This window comes from Canis aureus, chromosome 21 (assembly GCF_053574225.1).
Source record: "Canis aureus isolate CA01 chromosome 21, VMU_Caureus_v.1.0, whole genome shotgun sequence".
NCBI lineage: Eukaryota > Metazoa > Chordata > Mammalia > Carnivora > Canidae > Canis > Canis aureus.
Window position 1 is genome coordinate 45,558,608 of NC_135631.1, and position 23,386 is coordinate 45,581,993.

A 23,386-nucleotide genomic window follows, 5' to 3' on the forward strand; every position below is an offset into this window, starting at 1 on the left:
TTCAGATCCCATTGATCTCTCTCAGATTTTCTCTCTTTCAGAACCTATTGGTTCTGTTTCTCTATAGAATGCTGACTACTACCCAGCTCCTGCCAAGACAGAGAGCTTGTCTGGGCTGCTGGCCTCTTCCCCCAAATCAGCCCTGAAGACACTATAAAAGGAAAGAGGGATTCCTGAACTTAACATCCCCAAGTGAGAAACTCTGGAGGCAACTGGAGTCATCCAGAAGTGGGAGTTATTTTGACCCAGCACTCACCTCTCCCCAAATTTGCCTCTGGGATTTTGCTACTCCATTCACTAGAGAAATGGACAGCAATAGCTCCACCCTTGCGGGGGTAAGGATGGACCACTCCATACCATCTACACAAAAATTTATTCAAACTGATGGAGTAATCAGGCAGACAGAAAAATGATCCAGGGCACTGCATTCCTATTCTCTGCCCCTATTCTCCACCAAGCCTGGACCTCAACCCACAGTTTTTATATAGCAAGGGGCATGGTGGTGAGATCACAGGGTAGTTATCTAAAGTGTACCTGTGTGCCAGAGGCTCTGTACCAGTTATCTAGAGTGACACCAACTGTGTGCCAGAGGGGGAAACAAGATGGAGTCAAGGCTGTCAGTACTCCTATGCCATCATGAACCAAATACATCAAAGGTGCCCAATAACCGATGGAAATGATGACAACAGACTAAAATCTAAAACTAAAGATAAAACTAAATCAAAGGTTTCCCCCTCTCTCATCCCTTCTGATACTATTTTGAAAGATTTATTTCATTCACTGGGTTTTTTGGAGAAAGCAACCACATTCTAAGGGAAAGAGTGATGGTAGCACAGATGCCTGCCTTTATACTTAAAATAGTTGCACTAAAACTCAAGTAACTCATGGATGAAAAGAAATCTGTAGATTTTAGAAATTAGATTTGTTACAGCATTTCTTGAGTCTTCAGAGAAAAGGAATGTTTTCAACTCCTGACAGAGTAGAACCAGACTCTAATTGTCAAGTGCAATCATTATTTAAACAACATTCTTGGACATATATTAGAAAAGAGAGGCACACGTTTTTATAAATATAGCTCCCAAAAGTATTAGCAGTTTCATTACAAGTGTATTATGTGCTGAATGAAAAGTGCTAAGGGAATAAGATCATCCAATCACATTACTTACTGTATTCATTTCCTATGGATGCTGTAACAAATTGTCACACTCAGTGGCTTGGAACAACTCAAATTTGTTGTCTTACAGTCCAATACAGATACCAGTGGGCAAAAATCAAGATGCCAGAAGGGCTGCATTCCTCTGGAGGCTTTAGTGGAGTGTTTCCTCATCTTTTCCAGCTTCTAGAGGCCACCTGCTATCCGTGGCTGTAGGTACCCTCCTTCCTGTACTAGCAAAGCCAGCAAAAGTGGGTTAAGTCTTTCCCACATCATATCACTCTGACCACCTCTACCTTTTCTCATCCACTTGTAGAGACTCTTGTGATTACACTGGTCCTGCTTGGATCATCCAGAACAATCTCCCTATTTTATAGTCAGTTGATTAGCAATCTTAATTTCTCTTGCCATAACATATTCATAGGTTCCAGAGATTAGGACACAGACATCTTTGGGGGACCATTATTTTGCCTACCATGATTCTGCCTGTGACTGAGAGAGGATAAAAATAACAGTGGGTATGGAGCTGGATGCCCCCAAGCCAAAGTTAAAAGACAGTTCTCACTTGCTTGTCCTTAAATGAAATCACAATCCTTCTGAGGACACAGCATGGGATAAACAGTTCTCAGCCTGAGTCAGGAGGTCCTTGATATCTGTTTTTGACTAAAGGACCTCTCAAAGTTCTGGTTTGAGAACCAGATCATCTCCAAAATAAGAACAAAATGCCAGTTTCATATAGCTGTTGTAAGGATTTGTGCAATCAATTCATTTATTCATTCACAAGGAGCTCTGCTAAGTGAGACCCCAGGAATAGGGGCCCAGCCCTCATGAGAGTCCCCGGCACAGAAGTGGATAAAAATAACAAAGTAGCAGCAGCAGCATGTTTAATGAATACTTCATGACAGGCCAAGTGCTAAATACACATTATCTCCCTTAACACCCACTCAACAAACATGTCCTTCATAAGCATCTAGATATTACCATTTTGAGACAGACAGGACAAGAACTTCTGAGGGCATCAAAGACATTCTGCCAACCGATCTCTTGAGCCCATTCCAGTTGGGCCCCTCACCATCACCACTGCCATGAGGCACCGCAAGTGCTTCTATGCGGATGGCCAGTGGCCTCACCTTTGCAGACTCAAGGGGGAGTCCCTACAGTTCCTTTTACTACTCCTCTCTATGGGCATTTGGCACAGCTGGTCATGCCCTTCTTCCTGAGATGCATTCCCCCCTTGGTCCTCGGATACCACTCTCATATGGCTTGCTTTCTACCTCACTGGCTACTCCTTCTCAATGCACTGGCTGATTTCTCATCATCTACCAGAGCTCAAAAATACTATAGTACCCCTCAGGTCCAGGCATCAGGCTTCTCATTTATCTGACCTCAGGCCCTAGGTGATCTCATCCAGTTCCATGGTTTTAAATACCATCTAAAAGCTGAGTCAAAAGTTCTTATCTCATGGGGCACCAAGGTGGTCTGCCTTCTGCTCAGGTCATGATCTCAGGGTTCTAGGATCAAGCCCAGTCAGCTTCTCCCTCTGCCCCTCCCCTCTTTAAAATAATTTTTAGGGGGATCCCTGGGTGGCCCAGCGGTCTGGCGCCTGCCTTTGGCCCAGGGTGCGATCCTGGAGACCCGGGATCAAATCCCACGTCGGGCTCCCGGTGCATGGAGCCTGCTTCTCCCTCTGCCTATGTCTCTGCCTCTCTCTCTCTCTGTGACTATCATAAATAAATAAATAAATAAATAAATAAATAAATAAATAAATAATTTAAAATAATAATAATAATAATAATAATAATTTTTATCTCCAGCCCAGACCTGCATTAGTCTTATCCAACTATCTACTTGACATTTCCACTTGGATGCCTAATTGACATCTCCAACTTAAAAGAGCCAAAATGGAACTTCTGGTTTACCTCACCACCATCACCTTACCCTGAACACCAAACCAGTGCTAGCTAGAGTCATCCTATCTCAGTTCACAGCTCCACCTTTCTAGTTGCTCACTTTCATTTACATCTCCATGTCCTAGTCAAGAGGTTTACTGGCTCTACTACAAAAACTACCCTAAATCCTTCAACACCTCTAGCTAGAGCTCTGCCAAAGCCTCCTAACTGGTCTTGCTGCTTCCTAGTTGCTGTCTCCAAGACTTTTTCAAACAGCATCCAGAAAACTCTCACTAAAGCAGTGCCTTCCAATGGTTTCCCATCTTATTCAAGTAAAAACCAAGTCCATAAACTGGTTTATAAGCTCTTTGTTCTGGCCACTGACTACCTCCACTTCCTAACACTCAGCCCCACTGGCATCCTCAAGGACATCTAGTGCAACCCTACTCAAAGGTATTGTGTTTGTTCTTCGTTTTAGCCACAAGACCTTTCTCCCATATACTTATCAAATGTCACCTTCTTAGAGAGGCTCTCCCTGACCACCCAGGATAAAACAGCACCTCAGTCCACTCCAAAGTCCCTTAATCCAATGTTATTTTTATATCCACACATTTATTATATCACCAAATATGTAAGTTTTTGCTGTCTGCCTCCTTCATAAATACTGATGTAAGCCTAGAGCCCAGAAGATAAAAGTACTCAATAAAAATCTGCTGAATAAAAAAAAAATAATCAGCCCATCTTGGCCTGCCTAAAATGATTTTTCTCCCAGGTAATGAAATTATAAATTCTGTTCAAAGAAGTATCAAACCAGAGTCATGTTCATCTTTTCAATCTCTAACAAATGATAGAAATACAGGCTCACAAATCTGAATTTGCATCTGGCAGGTTTCTACTAAGTTTCCAAACATATAATTTTTATAATATATGCTTCAGAGGGAATGTTTATCCATGCCTGAGTGATACAATAATCAGCAAAACCTGTTAATATTAATAGCTCATTAAATGAAAGAGCAAATTTTTGATGCAAAGGCTATTTGAAAGGATGTATTATAACCCCATGCTCCATTTTTCTCAGCAATCAATCTCATAACAAGGTACATTACCATCTTAGTTACTAGTTGCTCTAAATTTGTTTATTAAAATTAATACATGTAAAGAATCAATTTAAGTTTCAATAAATGATTCACAATGTCCTACCCATGAGGTAAGATAAATAAATTATTTTTGTGTGATGCATTTTCTGATTTAAAAAAGCTATCCCCTGATTTCTCACAATGACTGGTTTTCATTTGAACAAAATTGAAAAAGAATAATCCTGGTGGCTGATGCATCTAGAAGCTGCATTTTAATACTCATTTCTCATTCACATAAAATTGCATGTAGGTTTATTTTAAATAGGTTGAGCTATTTGTCAATCCACTTGGTTTATTAAAATTAATATATCTAACATATTCAAGACATTCTGATCATAGTATCTGCAAAATCTGAGCCAGATTCAAACAGGCATCTCTCTAGGAGGCACGTTTATTAATAATGGTAGCAAAAATAAAGACAGTGATGACACTAATTAATTAACCCTCTGTTACTATAGGCCAGGCCCAAGCCCAGGCCCAGGGTAAGGTTATTTCCATGCAGTCTTCACCTCAAAAGAACATACCATAGGCAGAATAAGCTTTAGTTTAGCTACAGAGTTGCATGGCTAGAACCCTCACATGGTACAAAGCCGACCCACTATACTATATATGTTTCATTAGGTGCTCTTTTCTCTCCTTGCCACCCCTCCTTAGCCTGATGGTTTCCCTTGTCATTTTTCTCTTTGCTGTGCAACTTTTATCTTGAAATGTTAGGCTAACAATTTGATGCTTCTACTGCAAATTTCTTTGTATAGCACACTAAACTCTTTGAAGAAAAGGTGGAATATGCTTTTAAATAAATAATACACCAAGAACCTGTCTGAAGAAAGCCAGGTTTAGGAAAATACGTCTCTCCACAAAGCAGAGCTGCTTCAGTTTCCAGCTCTATGGCCAAGCTACTCCACAGTGCATTGTGTCTGGTCTATTAACAGGAAAGACCCTATGGAAAATGATGACATTTCTCTATTGCTGATGCCACAGTTTCCTCTCCCTGCACCACTGATTCTACTCAGAAATAAATGTGTTGTGTTAAACTGTTAAGAGTTTCAGAATTGTTTATTATTGCAGCATAGCCAACCTCTCCTGCCTACTACAGTACCTGTTAGGATTGGTTCATATTAAATGAAATAATCCATGCAAAGCACTCAGCACAACACATGGCACATAGTAAATGGACCTGAAAAAAATTAAATTAATGATTCTTCATGATTTAAATACTGTCTTCGTTAAAATACACTTTATATGAAATGAAACAGATGTTAGAATTATCTGGCAAGGATTTTAAACCAGCATCATAAAAGTGCTTCAACAAACAATTACTAAATTCTCTTGAGACAAAAGAAATACTAGGATATCTCAGCAAAGAAATAGAAGTTAAGAAACAAAACAAAACATGTAAACTTTAGAACTGGCAAGTAAAATAACCAAAAGAAAGAATTTAGTGGATGAGCTAAACAGTAAAGTGGATATGAGAGAGAACATAACCAATGAACTTGAGAACAAATCCACAGAATTTACCCAATTTGAACAAGACAGAAAACTGACTGAAAAACATGAACGGAGTCTCAGGGACCTGTGGAACAATAACAAAAGGACCAACATTCAAATTACTCAACTCCCAGAAGGAGAAAAGAGTGTGGAACTGAAAAATTAATTAAGGAAATAATGCTGAAAACTTTCCAAATTTGGTGAAGGACATAACCCTACAGATTTAAGAAGCTGAGCAAATTCCAGCTAAGATAAATTAAAGAAATCCACACCAAGAGACACACCTTAATCAAACTGAACTACTGGAAACTAAGGCACCACCACCAAAAAAATCTTGAAAGCAGCCAGAGAAACAGGACACGGTACTTATGGGGAAGCATCAGTGAAACACATCTGTCAATTGAAATGACAGAGGCCAGAGGAAAGTGGCAGAGCATTTTTCAAGCTCTGAAAGAAGAGAACTGTCAAACACAAATGCTATATTTAGTGAAAATATCCCTCAAAAATGGGAAATAAAGACATTCTCAGATAAAGAAACATAAGAGAATTTGCAGCTTGCAAACTTACCCCTAAAGAATGGCTGAAGAAGTAGTTTCTAAACAGAAAGTACCAAAAAACAGATAACAGAAGGCTTGAAACATTAAAATGAACATAGGAATGGGTGAAAATAGGGGTAAATATAGTAAATTATGAGTTTTTAATATTTGATAGTTGAAGCAAAGAGTTTAATACCAAGTCTGCTGTGGTGCTCAATGAATGTAAATATTTAGACAACTGTGCTTAAAAAGTGAGAACAATAGGGGCATCTGGGTGGCTGCTCAGTGGTTGAGTGTCTGCCTTTGGCTCAGTGATCCCAGGGTTCTGGGATGGAGTCCTACATCAGGCTCCCCAAAGGGAGCCTGCTTCTTCCCCTGCCTGTGTGTCTCTCATGAATTAAAAAAAAAAAAAAAAAAGTGGGAACAACAGAGGAACATAAATGGAAGTAAGGCTTTTATACTTGACCAGAAGTGGTAAAATATCATGGATACCAGTAGACTGACATGTTACATATGCATATTTTAATGCTTAGAGCAACATTAAGAAAACCATACAAAGTAATACATTAAAATCAATCAATCAATAACTTTAAAGATAGAACTTTAAAAAAAAAAAAAACTTCACTCACAGAATGGAATGAGAAACAAGAGAAATGAAAATCAGAGAAATAGAAAAACAAAAAATGGCAGACTTAAGCCCTAACGCCAATAATTACCTTAAACGTGAATGATCTAACACACCAATTAAAAGACAAATTGGCAGAGTGGAAAAAGTCAATTTGACAAAATCACATATTGTACGGTTCGGTTCATATAACGTGCTTGAAATGACAAAATTACGGCGAGAGAGGAGATGGTGGTGCCAGGAGCGAGCTGGAGAGGGAGTGGCTGTGATGATACAAAAGAACCTAGTGGTGAACAGTTCTGCATTTTGATGGCAGTCATGGTCACATCATTCTTCACATGTGACAGAAAAGCATAGAGCCAACACATGGACACACATATGCACAAATGAATCAGGTCTCTGGATTGTGAAATCTGCATCAGGTCTCTGGGTTATCAATATTGACTTCCTGGAGATGATGTTGCACCAGAATTATGCAAGATGTTAGCCTTTGGGAACTGGGTGAAGGGTATAGAAAGTGTTACTTCTTACAACTGCATGTGATTCTACACTTATCTCAAAATTTAAAAGTTTAAAAAAACATCTTAAGAAAAAAATGTATACTAGAGTCAAAAACAATTTTTATGTAAAATCTTGGATGAGATGAAAAGAATAAACCAAACATTTTCCCTAACTCTCTCATTTGAGTTTGAGGTAAGGAAGGAAGGACATGTAGTTTCATTTTGAATCCTATTACTTTGCAACCCAAAACTTCTGTTACACACAGAAAACTACAAGAATTTGACACAAGAAACTACAAGAATACGTATAAAAAAATACGTTAAAAAATTGTATTGTTTTGCTAAGTATATAAGTAATGCATTTTAAAAACTTTGAAAATGATAGCAGATAATGATAGTAAATAAAATAAGAATCACATGACCCAGTGATACCATGTTCCTGTGGTCTTTTTTTCTATGATTTCATGTGGATTTTGGAGTGGAAAAAAACTGGATTATTCTCAGAATCAGGTATCAGTAAACTACAACCAGCCCATCTAGCTAGATGCCTGTTTTTATACAGCTTTCAAGCAGGTTTTTACATTTTTAGATGGTTACATACCTATATAATATCCTCAATACTGTCTTTTTGTCTGCAAAGCTTTAAATATTTACAATCTAGACCTTCACAGAAAAAGCTTGCCAGCCTGTGATCTAAATGATATTTTTGTAAAATGCTTTTATCAATTATAAAGGCAATAAAATTCCTTTCTGGATAGTTAGCCAAATTTTTATATTATAAACAAAGTTACAATGAACACTCTTGCAGCTAAATTTCAGCACACAAAGATGGGTGTGCTTTTTGACGTTGAGAATGGGGTGTATTTAAACTTGCCATGCACAGTCAGGCGCTATACTCTGCAGCTGTTAGGGTGTGAGGATGCTGGGGGCCAAGCCTGGTGTACAGAGGTAGTTCCAGATGCGTAGACGGGGAACAGCCAAGGAAGGGGTCACAGGCTCTACCCTTGTGCTATCCCTGTAATTCTGTGATCCAAACCTAATAAATTATTTTTAAAGAAAAAAAAAAAAAACCTATATAACTAACATTTACTTTATAAATATTTTATAAATATTTATAATTCTTTTCTAAATAAGTAACATTATTTTATGATAAAACATGAGTTTCTATAATTATTAATGTTATGTATAAATTAGCAAGCCAATTCTCTATCCTCCAGAGAAGGAGACAAAGTTCAGAGATTCTGAAATTGATATTTTCCTACCAGTTGAATAAGCCAAAATCTGTAACATCAACCAAAATATCATTTTATACACAGGCAGGAGTTCCAAGGGAGATTTTTTTTTTAAATCATGTCCAATTCTACAAAGGTACCAGAGGAAGAGCTAGAATAAGATTAGAGAGGTCACAGGGAAGTCGGAATCAGTGTAACTACAGAGTACAACGCCAGGATTCAGAGTCAACTGCAGGATTCAAATCCATTTACCAGCGGGTGACCCTGGGCAGTTAACTAAACCCTGTAAGTGTTTCTTCATCTATAAAATAGAAGCAATAATCATGGCTAAAACTTGGGCTAGTGAATATATCCAAAGATCTTACCAGAGTGCCAACTGCTATGTCCTACACTAAATGTGTTTTTGTAATAATCTTCATCATCAAAATAGATTCTGAACACTGCTCATTCCACTTACACCATCTTTGCTCCAAGAGAGCTCAGAACCTTCCTCTAAGCAGTAACTTGAAGGATTTTAAAAATAAAAACCCAGATATTAGCTTGCTCACTTACTTTTTTTTTACAAACATATTTAATATGAAAGGATATTATTTGTTTCAGCCTGAACAAAACAATGATAAGTTTTGGAGTCACCAATGGATGAGAAAAGTACCACTTCAGAGAAAAAAAACTGAATGCAAGTTATTAACTCCAGGTTTAAAACATCTTTTTCCTTCAACTGCTTAACAATGGAGTTTTCTCTATTTCTTACAACACAGCTGAGCTAGATGCTTTGGAACCTTCTTGACTCCCCACCGAGTTGTCTCCCACATACTATTCCACATTTGCTCTTGACTGAACTTGAGAAACATTTCCACTTTGTCTTCTGCTCCTGCCTAACCCATACCCATACATCCCTATTACCTCTTCTGGGGCTTATACTAATAGAACTCCCTGCCACAGGTCTCTCCTTCCAGTTCATCTGTCACACCTACCCCTATCCTCATCCCCTACAATCGGGCTTTGGCTGGCTCCCCAGTTTCCAACAGATCAAGCCCAGACTGTCTGGTTTGACATATTGGCAGCTCTACAACTTCACCCTAGTTTCCGTGTCCAGCCTCATTTCCCTAACTTCCTCCACCTTCTAGCCACACGGAATTGCCTCACAGCTGACTGGCTGAACATGCAAGTGCTTTCAACACTCAGTATCTCCCCAAAGACCTGCCCAGCCTCTGCCTAGATTCATCTTCCATATTTAACTCTTAAAGACTCCAAATGAAGAAGCCATTCCCTACTGATCATCCACTATTCTGCGCCATTGTAGCACCATGCCACCACCCATACCACAGCAATTGTTCCTAAGGATTGACAAGAGCTTAGAGCTTCAAAATGGGAATGAAGTTCTTCTGAACACATACTTCACAGCTAGGCACCATACAAGGTGCTTCACAAACAGCAATCATATCTAATCCTCACGGCAACCACACAGGAACCACATGAGGGGACTGAGGAAAAGATGAGCTGAGTGCTATGCCCAAGACCACACAGCAGGTACAAAGTATAGTTGAGAAATGAATCCAAGGCCTGACTCGGTGGTCCCTCAGTCCCGGTGGATGTAGAAGACACCAGAGCTAGAAGGTAAAAATGACAGAAAGAGCCCAGACCTGAGTTTGAACTCATTTCTCCCCTGCACCAGCTATATGACATTAGACAGGTTACCTTTTAGGTCTTGGTTTCTTCAACTTTAATGGAATGACCTTTCCTTCCATTTCTTTGCTGAGTGTTCAACCTTATTCCCTTCTTTCCTAGTTTTTGTCCATTTCTATTCTGAGTTTTAAAGTTTCTGGTTTAAGATAGTTTTGCATATCTGCAAATGCTTGTTTAAAAACATGATGGAGTGTTATTCTACTGCTTGTTTTGGCTGAACACTTTTGACTCTCATTTGATTTTCTTAATATAGTTATATAGATAGATATTTGGGGGGGGGGGGGGGAGTATGGATGCTCCCTGCCATTTCAGTTCACTTTTACAAGTCTTAGATTGCCAGGACAGCAACAATACGTGTTCCTATGGAGGGAATGAGATATTTGAATGGTTTATTAGGGCTCTTAGTTACACTGGTAATCAAAGTGCATTTTCTTTAATAAGGGGCACTTTTTTTTTTGGTACTGGGGATAGGGGAGTAGGTAAGTATCCTGATTTTCTACTGTTTATAGGTACCCTTAGTCCCCGCCCCTTTTCCTTTAATATCACCACCAAGCTTCCAAGGGACATGCCCCCTTCTCTCCAAGAGCAGCCTTAACCCAACACTGTCCCCCCAGTCCCACACAGCGCCATTTAAATTCCTCAACACCCAGCACTGGGATCCAGCGGGTGTCAGATCTGTTCTCAGGACTGGCCCACTCAGGGTGGGACACTCTCCCTCCAGGGAGTGACTTTTGTGTGTACATCAACCCCGCTGGGGCTCAGCTACACTCTGTTTATCTCCAACTGGCCTCCATTGGACTCAGCTCCAGACTCCATCCACAGCTGGCTCTGCTGGTTTTGGATATGTGTTTCTCCACTTATACTGAAGTTTATAGCATACCCTGTTTCCTGATTATGTTGGAGGCATGAGTTGTGTGTGTGTGTGTGTGTGTGTGTGTGTGTGTGTTGTTTGCTCTCCTTGTGGATATGTTTAGTATCTGAGGGATACTAAATAAAAGATTTATTTAGGAAGCTGCCAACATCCTCCTCACCTCTGAAATGAAATTCTTGGACAGGACTCTAACACTGCAGAATTCTATACCAGTGAGTCTTGAGAACATGGCAACCAGAGGTCTCCAAAAATGAAAATGGTAACCTAAATTGCTTTTCAGTATTTTATTAAAAACCAACAAGTATTATACCATACCTATAAGCAAACTCTGTAAAGCCTTATCAGGAGCCCCAAAGAGAGTATCAGAGATCCTTAGTAGTACAAATATTAGGAACCATGCCTCTACAGCCAAACTGCAAATGTATAACAGCATAATATATAAGATGTTCTCTAGATTAAAATGTTTAAGCCCACCTTTTCCCTGAAAAAGCAAACAAAATCCATATAAAATTATATGCAAAGCAACCTATATTTACAGACTATACTGGCTACAGTCACATTGGTGTGAATTTCCAGCAGGTTATCATAGATATTTTTCATTCCTCTAAGCTAAAAGAAATAGTTATAGGATATAATATAATAATTATTAGTAATCCATCCATAAAATTGGTTAAGTTCACTAATTTGTGTTATGCTTAAACTTTTATGCACAGACTTGAAAAGAAAATTTGGGGGGGGGGCATCTGGGTGGCTCAGTGGTTGAGCGTCTGTCTTTGGCTTAGGTCATGATCCCAGGATCCTCGGATCAAGTCTCTCATCAGGCTCCCCACGGAGAGCATGCTTCTCTCCCTGCCTATGTCTCTGCCTCTCTGTGTCTCTCATGAACAAATAAAATCTTAAAAAAATAAAAATAAAAATATAATTTTTTTAAAAGCCCACACTTAAATATTACTTTATTCTCCTTAAAATACAATCTTTAACACAATTTAGCTCCTTAACAGTTTTACATGTAGGTACTTTCTTTTTTATTTTATGAGAAGAACTATAATTTGAATGACTCAGGAATTACAGCAATAAGCATGTCATATTCACTGAACGAATGAGAAAAGAATATTGCAGAACCTATATTGGTTGTTTTAAAATTTATTTATTTATCTTTGAGAGAGAGAGGGAGAGAGAGTGCCTGAGAGTGGGGGTGGAAGGGGCAGAGAGAGGGAGGGAGAGAATCTTAAGCGGACTCCGCACCCAGTGCAGAGCCCAGCATGGGGCTTGATCTCACAACCCTGAGATTGTGAGCCAATCAAGAGTCGGATGCTTAACCAACTGAGCCACTCACAGGCCCCTAAAACACAGATTTTTTTAAAGTATCAATATTAACCTGCAAAACTTTGCATCAAATTTCCCACTACCAACACACTTCAGGTTAAACTACTCTTCACGATCAGGAGAAAGTGTTCCTTTTCCTGTTTATTTAAGTCAATCCATTTAATATTTTTAAAGACAATGGGCATGTTCTGCCCCAAGGCCCAATCAGCTGCGGCCCTACTTTACTACCCCAGTCCCCAGAACGTCGCACTTAACAAGGTAGAACAAGCTCAAGATAACATGGTGAGCAAGAAATCCTCAGGCTCCTGTACCACCGCCACCTTACCTCAGACTCATCTGTAGATTCTTCGAGAGACTCGGTTTCCTACAAAGCACAGAGGGAGAAAATGGTCAGAGGAGATGACACAAGAATAAAATAAGGGAGAAGAGTCATCGCATCCCCACCACCACCACCCACCTGCCGTTTCTGGGAAGAAATCTACAACTACAGTAGAAAGGACTCCACATGGTGTGACTCTCACAAGCCTCCACAACTTCCCACATCTAGCAGGACTGAGATGGTTACTCTGGGGTCACTCAGACCCGTGGCTCCTGCTGACCTCCCTCGAGTGGTCAGCAGGCTGATGAACAGCCCCAGGAGCTGTCACATGAGTACACAGAAGGCTCTTTCCTTCGCTAAAAATGCAAATGGGTCTGGCAAAGCAGCCCTACTGATCTTGGAAGGAAAGAGGAAACTGCCATCCTCAAGGTATCTCTACGCCAATTTTAATACTGAAAAGCCCTTGTGCTATTAATTATTATGCTATGAATCTGGTGAAGTCAAAGCGATTGTCTTGCTTTTAAACAGCTTTTTACAAAAGAATTCCCCTAGAGTGGTACCTATCAGACAAGAGCAAACAAGCTCTATAATTTACATCTACTCTTTAAACCATTAACTGGAAGACAAATTCTGCCATTTAACACAGTTTCCCTCTTGCTCGACAATGAATCTTGCTGCTCTGGAGAAAACAAAGCAAAAAGGGAAAAATTGACTTGATCCTGCTAATCTCTCACCTGTCCACTGAAAGAGAGAATCTGCTGATGCCACGCATCCTCAAAGAGGTCAGCAAAATGAAGATTTACTTAACGTACTTATAGATATCAATAGCAATAAAAGGTTACAACTAATATGCTGACACTGAATGTAAGCATTTTACAACAATCCATGAGATAAAGAAAGATCAAAAAAATGGGGCAAGGACATTTTAGATATAACTAATATTTTTCAAGAAAAAAAATAAACATTTTAAAGAAAGTTAGATGTAGATATTACTCAGGGCAGGTTGTATAGCAGGATATACACAAATCTGGCATTTGAAAACATTTTAATTTCACTTGGCAGGATGTGGAGCAGCCTTGTGAATAATACAGTTTCTGCTGAAAGGCCATCTGTAAAATGGGGACGAATGTGACTTGTAATTAAGAATTTTACTGCAGTTGTATCATTACCCACAATGAACATGAGTCTCCTCTAAATCTCAATGCAGCCTATTTAGTTTTCAAGTTCTTCTACATTAGAAAATTCTTACTGCTTTGGAGCTACAATCCCTCTGCAGTAACTTTTTGTACTGAGCACCAATAAGATACATAAAAAATCCAATTCTTCTACTACTTGACAGTTCTCCAGAAAGTTAATGACACGTATCATGCCTGCCCTTCTAAATTGTTTTTCCTCTGTGCTAACCATCCCCAGATCCTGGTTCTCGTCCACTTACCATCCTGATCCTTCTCTTCTGGACATACTCCATTTATTATTAACAGTCACTTTTCTGACATCTTTACTGAACATCTATTATATATATCCGCACAATGCTAAATGCTTTGCACCTAGCATCTCAGAATTTCCTAATGACCCTTGAGGTAAGAACATCCAGGCTCAAAGGCTAAACGTAAGGACTTCTGACACTCTTTCTGCCCCTGTCTATTCCTGAATATTAAGTTACTAACGTTAGCAAAACAAGGCTATGACCACCATGACAATGACCTGTACCTGGATACCTATTCCCCAACCCAAGAACTCTAAACTCTAAAAGGATACTGGATTCAGAATTCAGAAAAATTCCATTAAGCCTAAGGAAATTTTTTTTCTGATTTGAAATCCATTCAAATAGGCACATGGGGTAAAAGGGCAAATCTCTCATTTATGTTCTTCGTTAAAACAAAAGCATTTGGGATCCCTGGGTGGCGCAGCGGTTTGGCGCCTGCCTTTGGCCCAGGGCGCGATCCTGGAAACCCGGGATCGAATCCCACGTCGGGCTCCCGGTGCATGGAGCCTGCTTCTCCCTCTGCCTGTGTCTCTGCGCCTCTCTCTCTCTCTCTGTGGCTATCATAAATAAATAAAAATTTAAAAAAAAAAAACAAAAACAAAAGCATTTAAGTCCCCACCCAGCAATTTCAACCAAAAACTCAAAAATCAAATTATACTCTTGCTCTGAACCAAAAAGCATGCAGTGCCAGAATCTGACACCACGAGGCGTGTAGCTCTCAGAAACTGAGTCTTCAGGGAAAACCAGGCTCTCAGAGAAACTTCCTGAGGCCACTGGTATCAATGAGAACATTTGCTCCAGTACAGTCTTGAACTGACCCCCAGCACCAGCACAGACCTCCCAAAGGTAGCTGTGGCTTCAAAAAAAAAAAAAAAAAAAACCACACTTTTATCCACAACCCCACCAAAGCAATGTGTGAGTGACTTCAGGAATCATCCTGCCTGCTATTTCTTATCTTCATCCAAGCCCCTGTACTGAATACTCTAGAGACCAGGGGCAAACCAGAAGACAGGAGGTCAATGTCCCAGTGAAGGATCCAAGAAGCTAGGCTGAAAGGTGAGAAAGGTTACAATTCAGAAAGAGTCAGTGGTTTTCAAAACTGTTTTTAACTTCACACTCTAACTTTTAAAGAACTCCAAATCTGAAAACATAAGTCACAAAACTGTGCTGTTCTCTAGGTGAAATAAACTAGATATGTACTGTTCAATTCCACTTATATGAGGTGGCAAGTAGAACAGACTAGAGGAGAGGCGATGGGGGGTTGGTGTTGGTGGGTACAGAGTTCCAGTCTGTGATGACGAAAAGTTCTAGAGATGGATGGTAGTAATGGCTGCACAGCAATGCAAATGTATACTCAATGCCACTAATCATACGCTTAAAAATGGTTAAAGTGGTAAATACTATGTATATTTTACCACAATTTTTAAAAATTGTGTTGTTTGAAGCAAAAATAATGAGCTAGAAGGTGCAGAGTGATGCAAATGTAGAGCTGGACAAAAATATGGGCAACAGGAGAAGGTTACCCTCAACAACTGCTCCACCTTATCTTTCTTTTGCAAACCAATCCCTTAAACTCAATCACTTACCCAAACCTAACAATCGTTGTGCCTTGACATGAGACCTCTTGAATCTATACACATTGATGGGGGAGGGAGAGGGGAGGGGTACAGAATCTGGGGGAGAAACGGAGGCCGGAGCCTGAGGAAGGCCAGCTCCAACATCTGCAGGAGGAAGAAACAGAGCAGAAAAAAAAAAAAAAAAAAAGAAAGAAACAGAGCAGAGATCAGGCCCCAGGAAATCAGCCTGGCTTAAGGATAGACTTGAGACACTCAACGCTGCACTGCCACCTTCTCTCCTTCCCAACAGACTGTGTGACACAGCTAAACTTAATGGAAGACAGGGTGTGAGAGATCCCAATGTTGGATGTGGGCCAAGGCTAGAGGATCTATTTGTGCGATGTGTATCTATTTGTGTGATATTCCTGTATCATCAAAGCGCCAGTTTCTAAAAGTTCAAAGGAGCTGTGGCCAGTTTGGAGCACTCAAGCATTAATTAGGCTGGTTGAATAGCAAAGATGAAGGAGCATCTGGGAAGTGGGCACTATGGGCAGACTCAGGGTACCAACCCCACTGAGCCCAAAGGCTCAGCTACTGGCACCCATCATAGTCTGCAAAGGAGGGAAAACCTGGATGTCTGCCCAGCATAGACAAAGAGACCAGAGGTGACATAGTGACCCAGTCCCAAATCTAACTGCATTACAATCACATCAATTCAATTTGGGGAAACTGGCTAACACTCATGCAAACACTCCATCTTCAGATTCTGATTCAGGGAGTCTAAATACGAGCCTAGAATCACAAGCATTTGATAAAAACGACGACAACAACAACAAACACTGAGGAGGACCAAGTTCCCAGAAGAAACAAAGGCAAGGGTGACTGAACGGCAGAAAACAGGGAGCTGTATGAAACACAGAACCCCAGACTCAATGAGTGCTCCCTCTCCAAGGTGGTAATGTAGGTAGTCAGCGAGACCACTAATAATCAGCTGCTGACAGTGGCCTTCAGCCAGCCAGTCCAGACAAAGATGAGAGGAAAATCTTTTAAGGCAATAAGCATGTCCAGCTAAGCTAATTTTTGTGACTACATTTTAGTTATATGATGGTAAAGAGTGGATCCTCTAAAAATTTCTCTGACCCTGTGTTTTAGCAAACTCTTATTTGGGGCTTTGGGTTTCTTTCTTTAGTTATTAGTGAAGTTGCTTTTAAAAGATCTTGATCAAACTGTAAAAAAAGAGAGAGAGACAGAATTGTGCATATTTGAGCAAAGCCCAAGTTTGGACAATAAACTGTTGTCCTACACATAAGACGCTTCAATCTGAGTTAGGGACAAATGGGGCTAGGCAGGGAGAGGTAGGGGGCCAGGGAAACAGGCTCACAAGAATCCCCAAAATGCTGAAGTGTAAGAAAACCAGAGATAAGGAAACAAGCCAGACCACCCTGCCCTAGGTGTGGGTGGGGAGGATGTCTTTTTTTATGATAGTCATCTGTAACCAACAAAGAATAACCAGACCCCAAGAAGTAAACCATATAGGATGTTATCACTAGTCCTTATTCAATGGTGATATCAATGTTAAAAGGATTGAAGTTCCCTGGTTGTCTTTCAATAAAAGACCAACCCTACAAGCCCCCAGTGGGCAACCTTGTGGGGAAGCTCTCACTTCTAAGAGCTCTCTCAGTATCTTTGCTTGCTTCATAAACTTCTATCACTTTACTTCCTCTCCTTTGTCTGGGACTTCGATTCCAACCCAGCTCTCTCCCGTATCAAACCTGGCTCACATACTTTATCCCATTTCATACTCACAAGGGTTCTAGAGAGTACATGCCCCAGTTTACAGTCAAGAAAACTGAGGCAGTCAAATATTTGTACTCACATGGGAGTACACATGCTCATGAACTGCCATCTAATAATCAGTAACTGCTCTACAATAAGGATAAAATTCCCCCAAGTTTTAAAATGTAGAGGGAAAATTAAAAAGAAAGAAAGAAAGAAAGAAACTCTACTCTTTTGTAGGAATAGGTGGTCTGACTGATCAAATATTTTAATAGACTAGGTTCCCTGATGGTTGGTTGGAAAGATGAAAGGGGACCAGAGGGAGAGGAATGTAGAAAATGTAATCTACCAATATATTTGAATTAATAACTTTCAAAAGTTTCAAGTTAAGATAAAACAACACAAATTCTACTGCATCTAACTTACAAGTTGCCATTTTTAATTCAAAAAGCTAGTCTCTCCCTAATGAATTCATTTCAACATTTTATTAAGCACCTAGTACCTGTAAAGCACTACCCTTTGAGAGATACAGACATGAGTAAGCTCTGTCCTCATTCTTGAGGACTCAGCAATCTGCAGTAGAGAGAAGATAAATACACAAACAACCAGACTTCAAGCAGAATGTTATCCATAAAAGAGGTATGAACAAATACTGTTAGGCATCTGAGATAATGAAGGTCAACTATAAATCATTTTAGAGCTAAGTAAAACTGCTGGTTAGAAGATTTCCAGTCCTTTCTGTGACCTATATAATATATATGTAGTTACTTCTGCAAACTACCTTCACCATACTGAGCATAAACAAAGATTTCCCAATGACTTAAAAAAAATGTTCAATCATATCCAAAAAAAGTGATTTTTGAGTTTGAGAGCTTATGAACTACTTTACATTATGTTAATTCAGTACAGATCTTACTGTTTGGGATCTTTCTAAAATTAAAGAGGAAAACACTGCAATCACCAAAGAATACAATGCTCAGAAAAGTTAAGAGGAGAGATTTAGTTTTGTCTTGTTCATCATAAAGGGTTGTTTGCCTTTATAGTGCATGATGCCAAGGGGTAAAAAAGCTTTCTTTGCCCTAACCTGTCATCAGGTAATAGCTAATTTTAATACACATCTCAGTTCTTAAAGCATTCTAGGGTGAAAAATTATGTCAAGATTTTCTAAAAGGTTCAAAGTAGCAGAACAGAACAATTAGCAAATTTTTTTAACTCCACTTTTGTGCCCTTTAAGTGTTCAAAAAACTGTATACAAAAGGCCAGGGCAGGCGGGGTGGCTCGGCGGTGTAGCGCCGCCTTCAGCCCAGGGCCTGATCCTGGAGCCACAAGATCGAGTCCCGCATCAGGCTCCCTGCATGGAGCCTGCTTCTCCCTCTGCCTGTGTCTCTGCCCCTCTTTGTGTGTCTCTCGTGAATAAAAAAATAAAATCTTAAAAAAAGAAAAAAAAAAGCCAGATTTTAATGGCTTCTCTACTGTGAAATGCACAAATGAAGCAGGGTGAGAAAATTCTAACCATTTTTAATCTACAAAAGACTACTAACAAAATATTATTTATTAACTTTAATTTAGTAGCATTATTTATTAGTTTTAAAAAAATAACAATTTGTGAATGTCTGCTTCCTTCTGCAATTAACAAAATGCTGGACTTTTTGTGAGTGACATGGGTGGGGGGATGAATGTCCACTCTAACCGTATGCAAGCTATTCAAGTGTCAAAGGTGAAATTATGACTTGAAGGACATTTATTAAGGTGCTAAGGGCCCATTCTGCTTCATAAAAAAAAATATTTAAATACAAAAAAAAAAAAAAAAAAAAACAGACTTAGGGGATCCCTGGGTGGCTCAGTGGTTTGGCGCCTGCCTTTGGCCCAGGGCGCGATCCTGGAGTCCCGGGATCAAGTCCCACGTCAGGCTCCTGGCATGGAGCCTGCTTCTCCCTCTGCCTGTGTCTCTGCCTCTCTCTCTATGTCTATCATGAATAAATAAATAAATAAATCTTAAAAAAAAAAACAGAATTAGGTTTCTAAGTATTTTTTTAAAAGGTGGGGTATTCAAGTGAAAAATTGTGAGCCTTGGAGACTGACGACTGGAGGTTTAAAGCCTAAATTACTTTAGTTGTCTGAATTTCCATTTGCTTATGTATAAAACTCCATCATTTAACACATATTGTGGCACTAGGTGTCAAGCAAACAGCAGTGAACAAATCCTTACTATCATGAAGCTTACATTCTAATGGGGAGAATATACAGAAATGAACACAGAAACGTACAGAACAAATCAACAAATTTTAAAACACGCTGTGTTAGATGGTGATGAGTGTTAAGGAGGAAAATAATGCAAGAAAGAGGTTTCAAAGAATGATCAAAGAAAGTCTCACTGAAAAAGATAACACTTGGACAAAGACATAAAGGAACCGGGGCAGCGGGTTAGAAGGGCCTGTAGATATCTGGGGTAAAAAAGGGAGCAGTGTCGAGCAAAGGCCCTGATGTAGAAACACATCCGCCTATTGAAGGAACAGTAAGAAAACCAAGCATAGCTGATGCCGAGTGACAAAAGGGGAACAGAGAAAAGCAGTGGAAAATGAGGTCAGAAAAAGGAGAAGGAGATTCTGGGGCAAGTCCCACATGGCAACCTGTGTATCCTAAAGGCCCCTGGCTTTTCCTCCGAGTGCAATGAGAAGCCATTAGGTGTAAGACATAGAAGGTGCTCGTCCTGACATTTAACAGAATAAACGTTTACCACGCGAAAGTCTTTAGTGAGGACCAAATGTGACATTGTAGGGTTTGCACTGGAAAGTGCTATAAAAATCCAAAGCATTTGTATTATATCCCTAACTTTCTATGCGTGCTTTTTTACATCAGACGGCTTTGCCAAACGTCTCTGCCACACAAAACACTAGTAAATAGGAAGGGCAACTTTCTCCATTTCTACTACCTTTATATCTAAGATCTTGGCTTTCTGCCTTTAAGCCTAACTACAATATTTCAACCTGAAAGACCAACAGTGTGAAAAGCAATCTCACCACTACCATCAAACCTAGCAATGACTCATGAAATTACACGTGCTTAACGAGCATTTTTCCTTCGAAGTGACTGGATGGGAAAAGGCGGCTTCAGTGCTTGGTAGCAACACCCCTGTTGTCACAATGACCCCACAAACCCAGTTTCTACCTTATTTCTTAATTACTGATATATATCAAATGTACCTAAGGCAAATTTTCATCATGCGAATGAAGTACGTTACAAACGGTACAAATTATCAACCTGTTAAAACTTCCCTTTGTTACAGTACAGCTCATCATAAATCACTTTTTTGAGGCAATCAGGGAAACTGATGACCGTGTTAATTTGTAAGGAAAAACACTGCCAACCTGGAAGGGCCCTGGAAATGGAAAAGTAAGTTATTTCCCCCACTTTCTGACCTTTTGTCTGCGCTTTTTTTGTCTTCTTGATATTACTCCGTCATTTCAGCTAACATCTGGCTACCACCATTGCCTGCATGAAAGTGACTCTACTGGGATCCCTGGGTGGCTCAGTGGTTTGGCGCCTGCCTTTGGCCCAGGGTGCCATCCTGAGGTCCCGGGATCGAGTCCTGCGTCAGGCTCCCGGCATGGAGTCTGCTTCTCCCTCCTCCTGTGTCTCTGCCTCTCTCTCTATCATGAATAAATAAATAAATAAAATTAAAAAAAAGAAAGTGACTCTACTGCCATCCCTAACTACTACTTTAAAATCTTCTCTCTCTCTCTCTGCCATGAATAAATAAATAAAATATTTTAAAAAGGGGGTTGGGGGATCCCTGGGTGGCTCAGTGGTTTAGCACCTGTCTTCAGCCCAAGGCCTGATCCTGGAGTCCCGAAATCGAATCCCACATCCGGCTCCCTGCATGGAGCCTGCTTCTCTCTCTTTCTCTCTCTACCGCGAAAAAATAAATAAAATCTTTAAAAAAAAATAAAATAAAATCCAGTGCCACGTTGCCAAGTGTGGACTGGCATTGCCATCTGATGTCCACACAGCAACAAATCTCATGTAACTTTCACTGAGCCCAACTTTCACGAAGTACTTTAACTTGGTACTATTTTTTTTTAAAGATTTTATTTATTTACTCATGAGACACACACACACACACACACACACACAGAGGGAGAGGGGGAGGGAGAGAGAGAGAGAGAGAGAGGCAGAGACACAGGCGGAGGGAGAAGCAGGCCCATGCAGGGAGCCCGACATGAGACTCGATCCCGGGACCCCGGGGTCATGCCCTGGGCCGAAGGCAGGCACTAAACCGCTGAGCTCCCCAGGAATTCCCTAATTTTTAAATTAAAGATTTTATATATTTATTTACTCATGAGAGACACACAGAGACAGAGAGAGGCCGAGACCCAGGCGGAGGGAGAAGCAGGCCCCACGCGATGTGGGGAACCTGATGTGGGGGCTCGATCCCGGGCCCCGGGGTCACGCCGCGGGCGGAAGGCGGCGCTAACCCGCTGAGCCCCCGGCCGCCCCCGTGCTACTATCTTACTCTATCCTGAACCACCCTCAGAGAACGTTACCCCTCTATCTCCATTGTATATTTAAGGTTGAATAACCAGCCCCGGAGCGCCGGCGTTCCTGCCCCTGACGGCAGGCGCCCAAGCACCGCTGCACGCCGCGGCTGGCCTGGCAGGTGCGAGGCCACAGCCCCTCCGCTCTGCCCCGCAGAAGCAGCTCTGCTCTCACCGGGATGCAAAGGCCGTGGAGGCCACTGCGAACCCAGGCCGCGTCTTACGCCCCCAAGGGCAGCAGGCCCCCGGGCCAGCCGCGCTGCCTTCAGGCCACGATCCCACGGAGGGCAGCCCACAGGGCACGGCGAGCGAGGCCGCCCCGCGGGGGTGTGTCCGCCAGCCTTGCCCGCCGCCCGCCAGCAGCGGCCGCCCACCTGCCTCCCCGCCCCCCGACACGCACCTTCCCGCGGCGCGCCCCGCGGTCGGCCTGCCGCGCCCGCCGGCAGCCCCGCACGCCCGCCCGCTCCGCTCCAAGCCCCGACCGCCGGTCGCCCTCGCCTCTCACTCGCTCGCCTTAGCAGCTACAGCCCTCACCTGCTCCTCTGCTTCCGCCATGGTGCCGCCGGGGAGTCACATGACAGACCCGGAAATGAGAGAAACCGAGGCGCGAGGGCCCGGGGGCTGCTGGGAAATGTAGTTTCAGCCGCGTGTCGCCGCGGAGCCTTTTCCAGCTGGGGAGGCTCTTGGGCCTCATCCGTGCTTTGACTCTCCAAGCTCCGCGTGCCTGTGCTATGTAGAATCTGAACGGAACCGTCGTTAGTTCCATGACTTATTTTCTTGTTGTTCTTACTGGTCCCCTGATTATGATATTATCTATTGATACTTAATGTATATCAGGACCTAGGGTTATAGTTTTGCATGAATTTTCTTATTGAATTCTTCCAGCCGCCCCTACTGTTTTCATTTATAGAGGAGAACACCGTGGCTCAGAGGTCACACCGCTTGTGAGAAGCAGAACTACGATTAGAATTTGGACTTGTCTAATGCCAAAGACTCTGTGATTAGAAAATGCTGCTTAGTCTACAAGTGTTCTTGTCCTTTTTGAAAAACATATTAAGTGAATATGAGGCATAAGTCACTCTTTGCAGTGGAGAACCACATAAAAAGTTATACTTCAAAAAATATTGGGATAGCTTGTACTGCTTGCCCAGAGCCCCACGTTTTCTCATGTGAAATGAGAGTTTTTGGCTCCCTTGTCTAAGAGATCTTCTCACCCCCTGCTGCTGAAAGGGTGGTCCACAGACCAGTAGCATCAATATCACCTGGGAACTT

At 41.2% G+C, this 23,386-nt stretch overlaps 1 protein-coding gene across 2 annotated transcripts in view; it reads right to left on the reverse strand.

Annotated features, from left to right (window-relative positions):
• Positions 1 to 22,710, reverse strand: part of VPS41 (VPS41 subunit of HOPS complex) — a 165,961-nt gene extending 143,251 nt beyond the window's left edge. For both annotated transcript variants that reach the window (XM_077864096.1, XM_077864095.1), the window contains exons 1-2: positions 22,649 to 22,710; positions 12,768 to 12,806 (exon numbers count right to left, since the gene is read on the reverse strand). In XM_077864096.1, coding sequence (XP_077720222.1) covers positions 12,768 to 12,806; positions 22,649 to 22,669 — 60 coding nt within the window. In that variant the 5' untranslated portion in view covers positions 22,670 to 22,710. The remainder of the gene's footprint in view (positions 1 to 12,767; positions 12,807 to 22,648) is intronic.
• Positions 22,711 to 23,386: the final 676 nt, after the last annotated feature.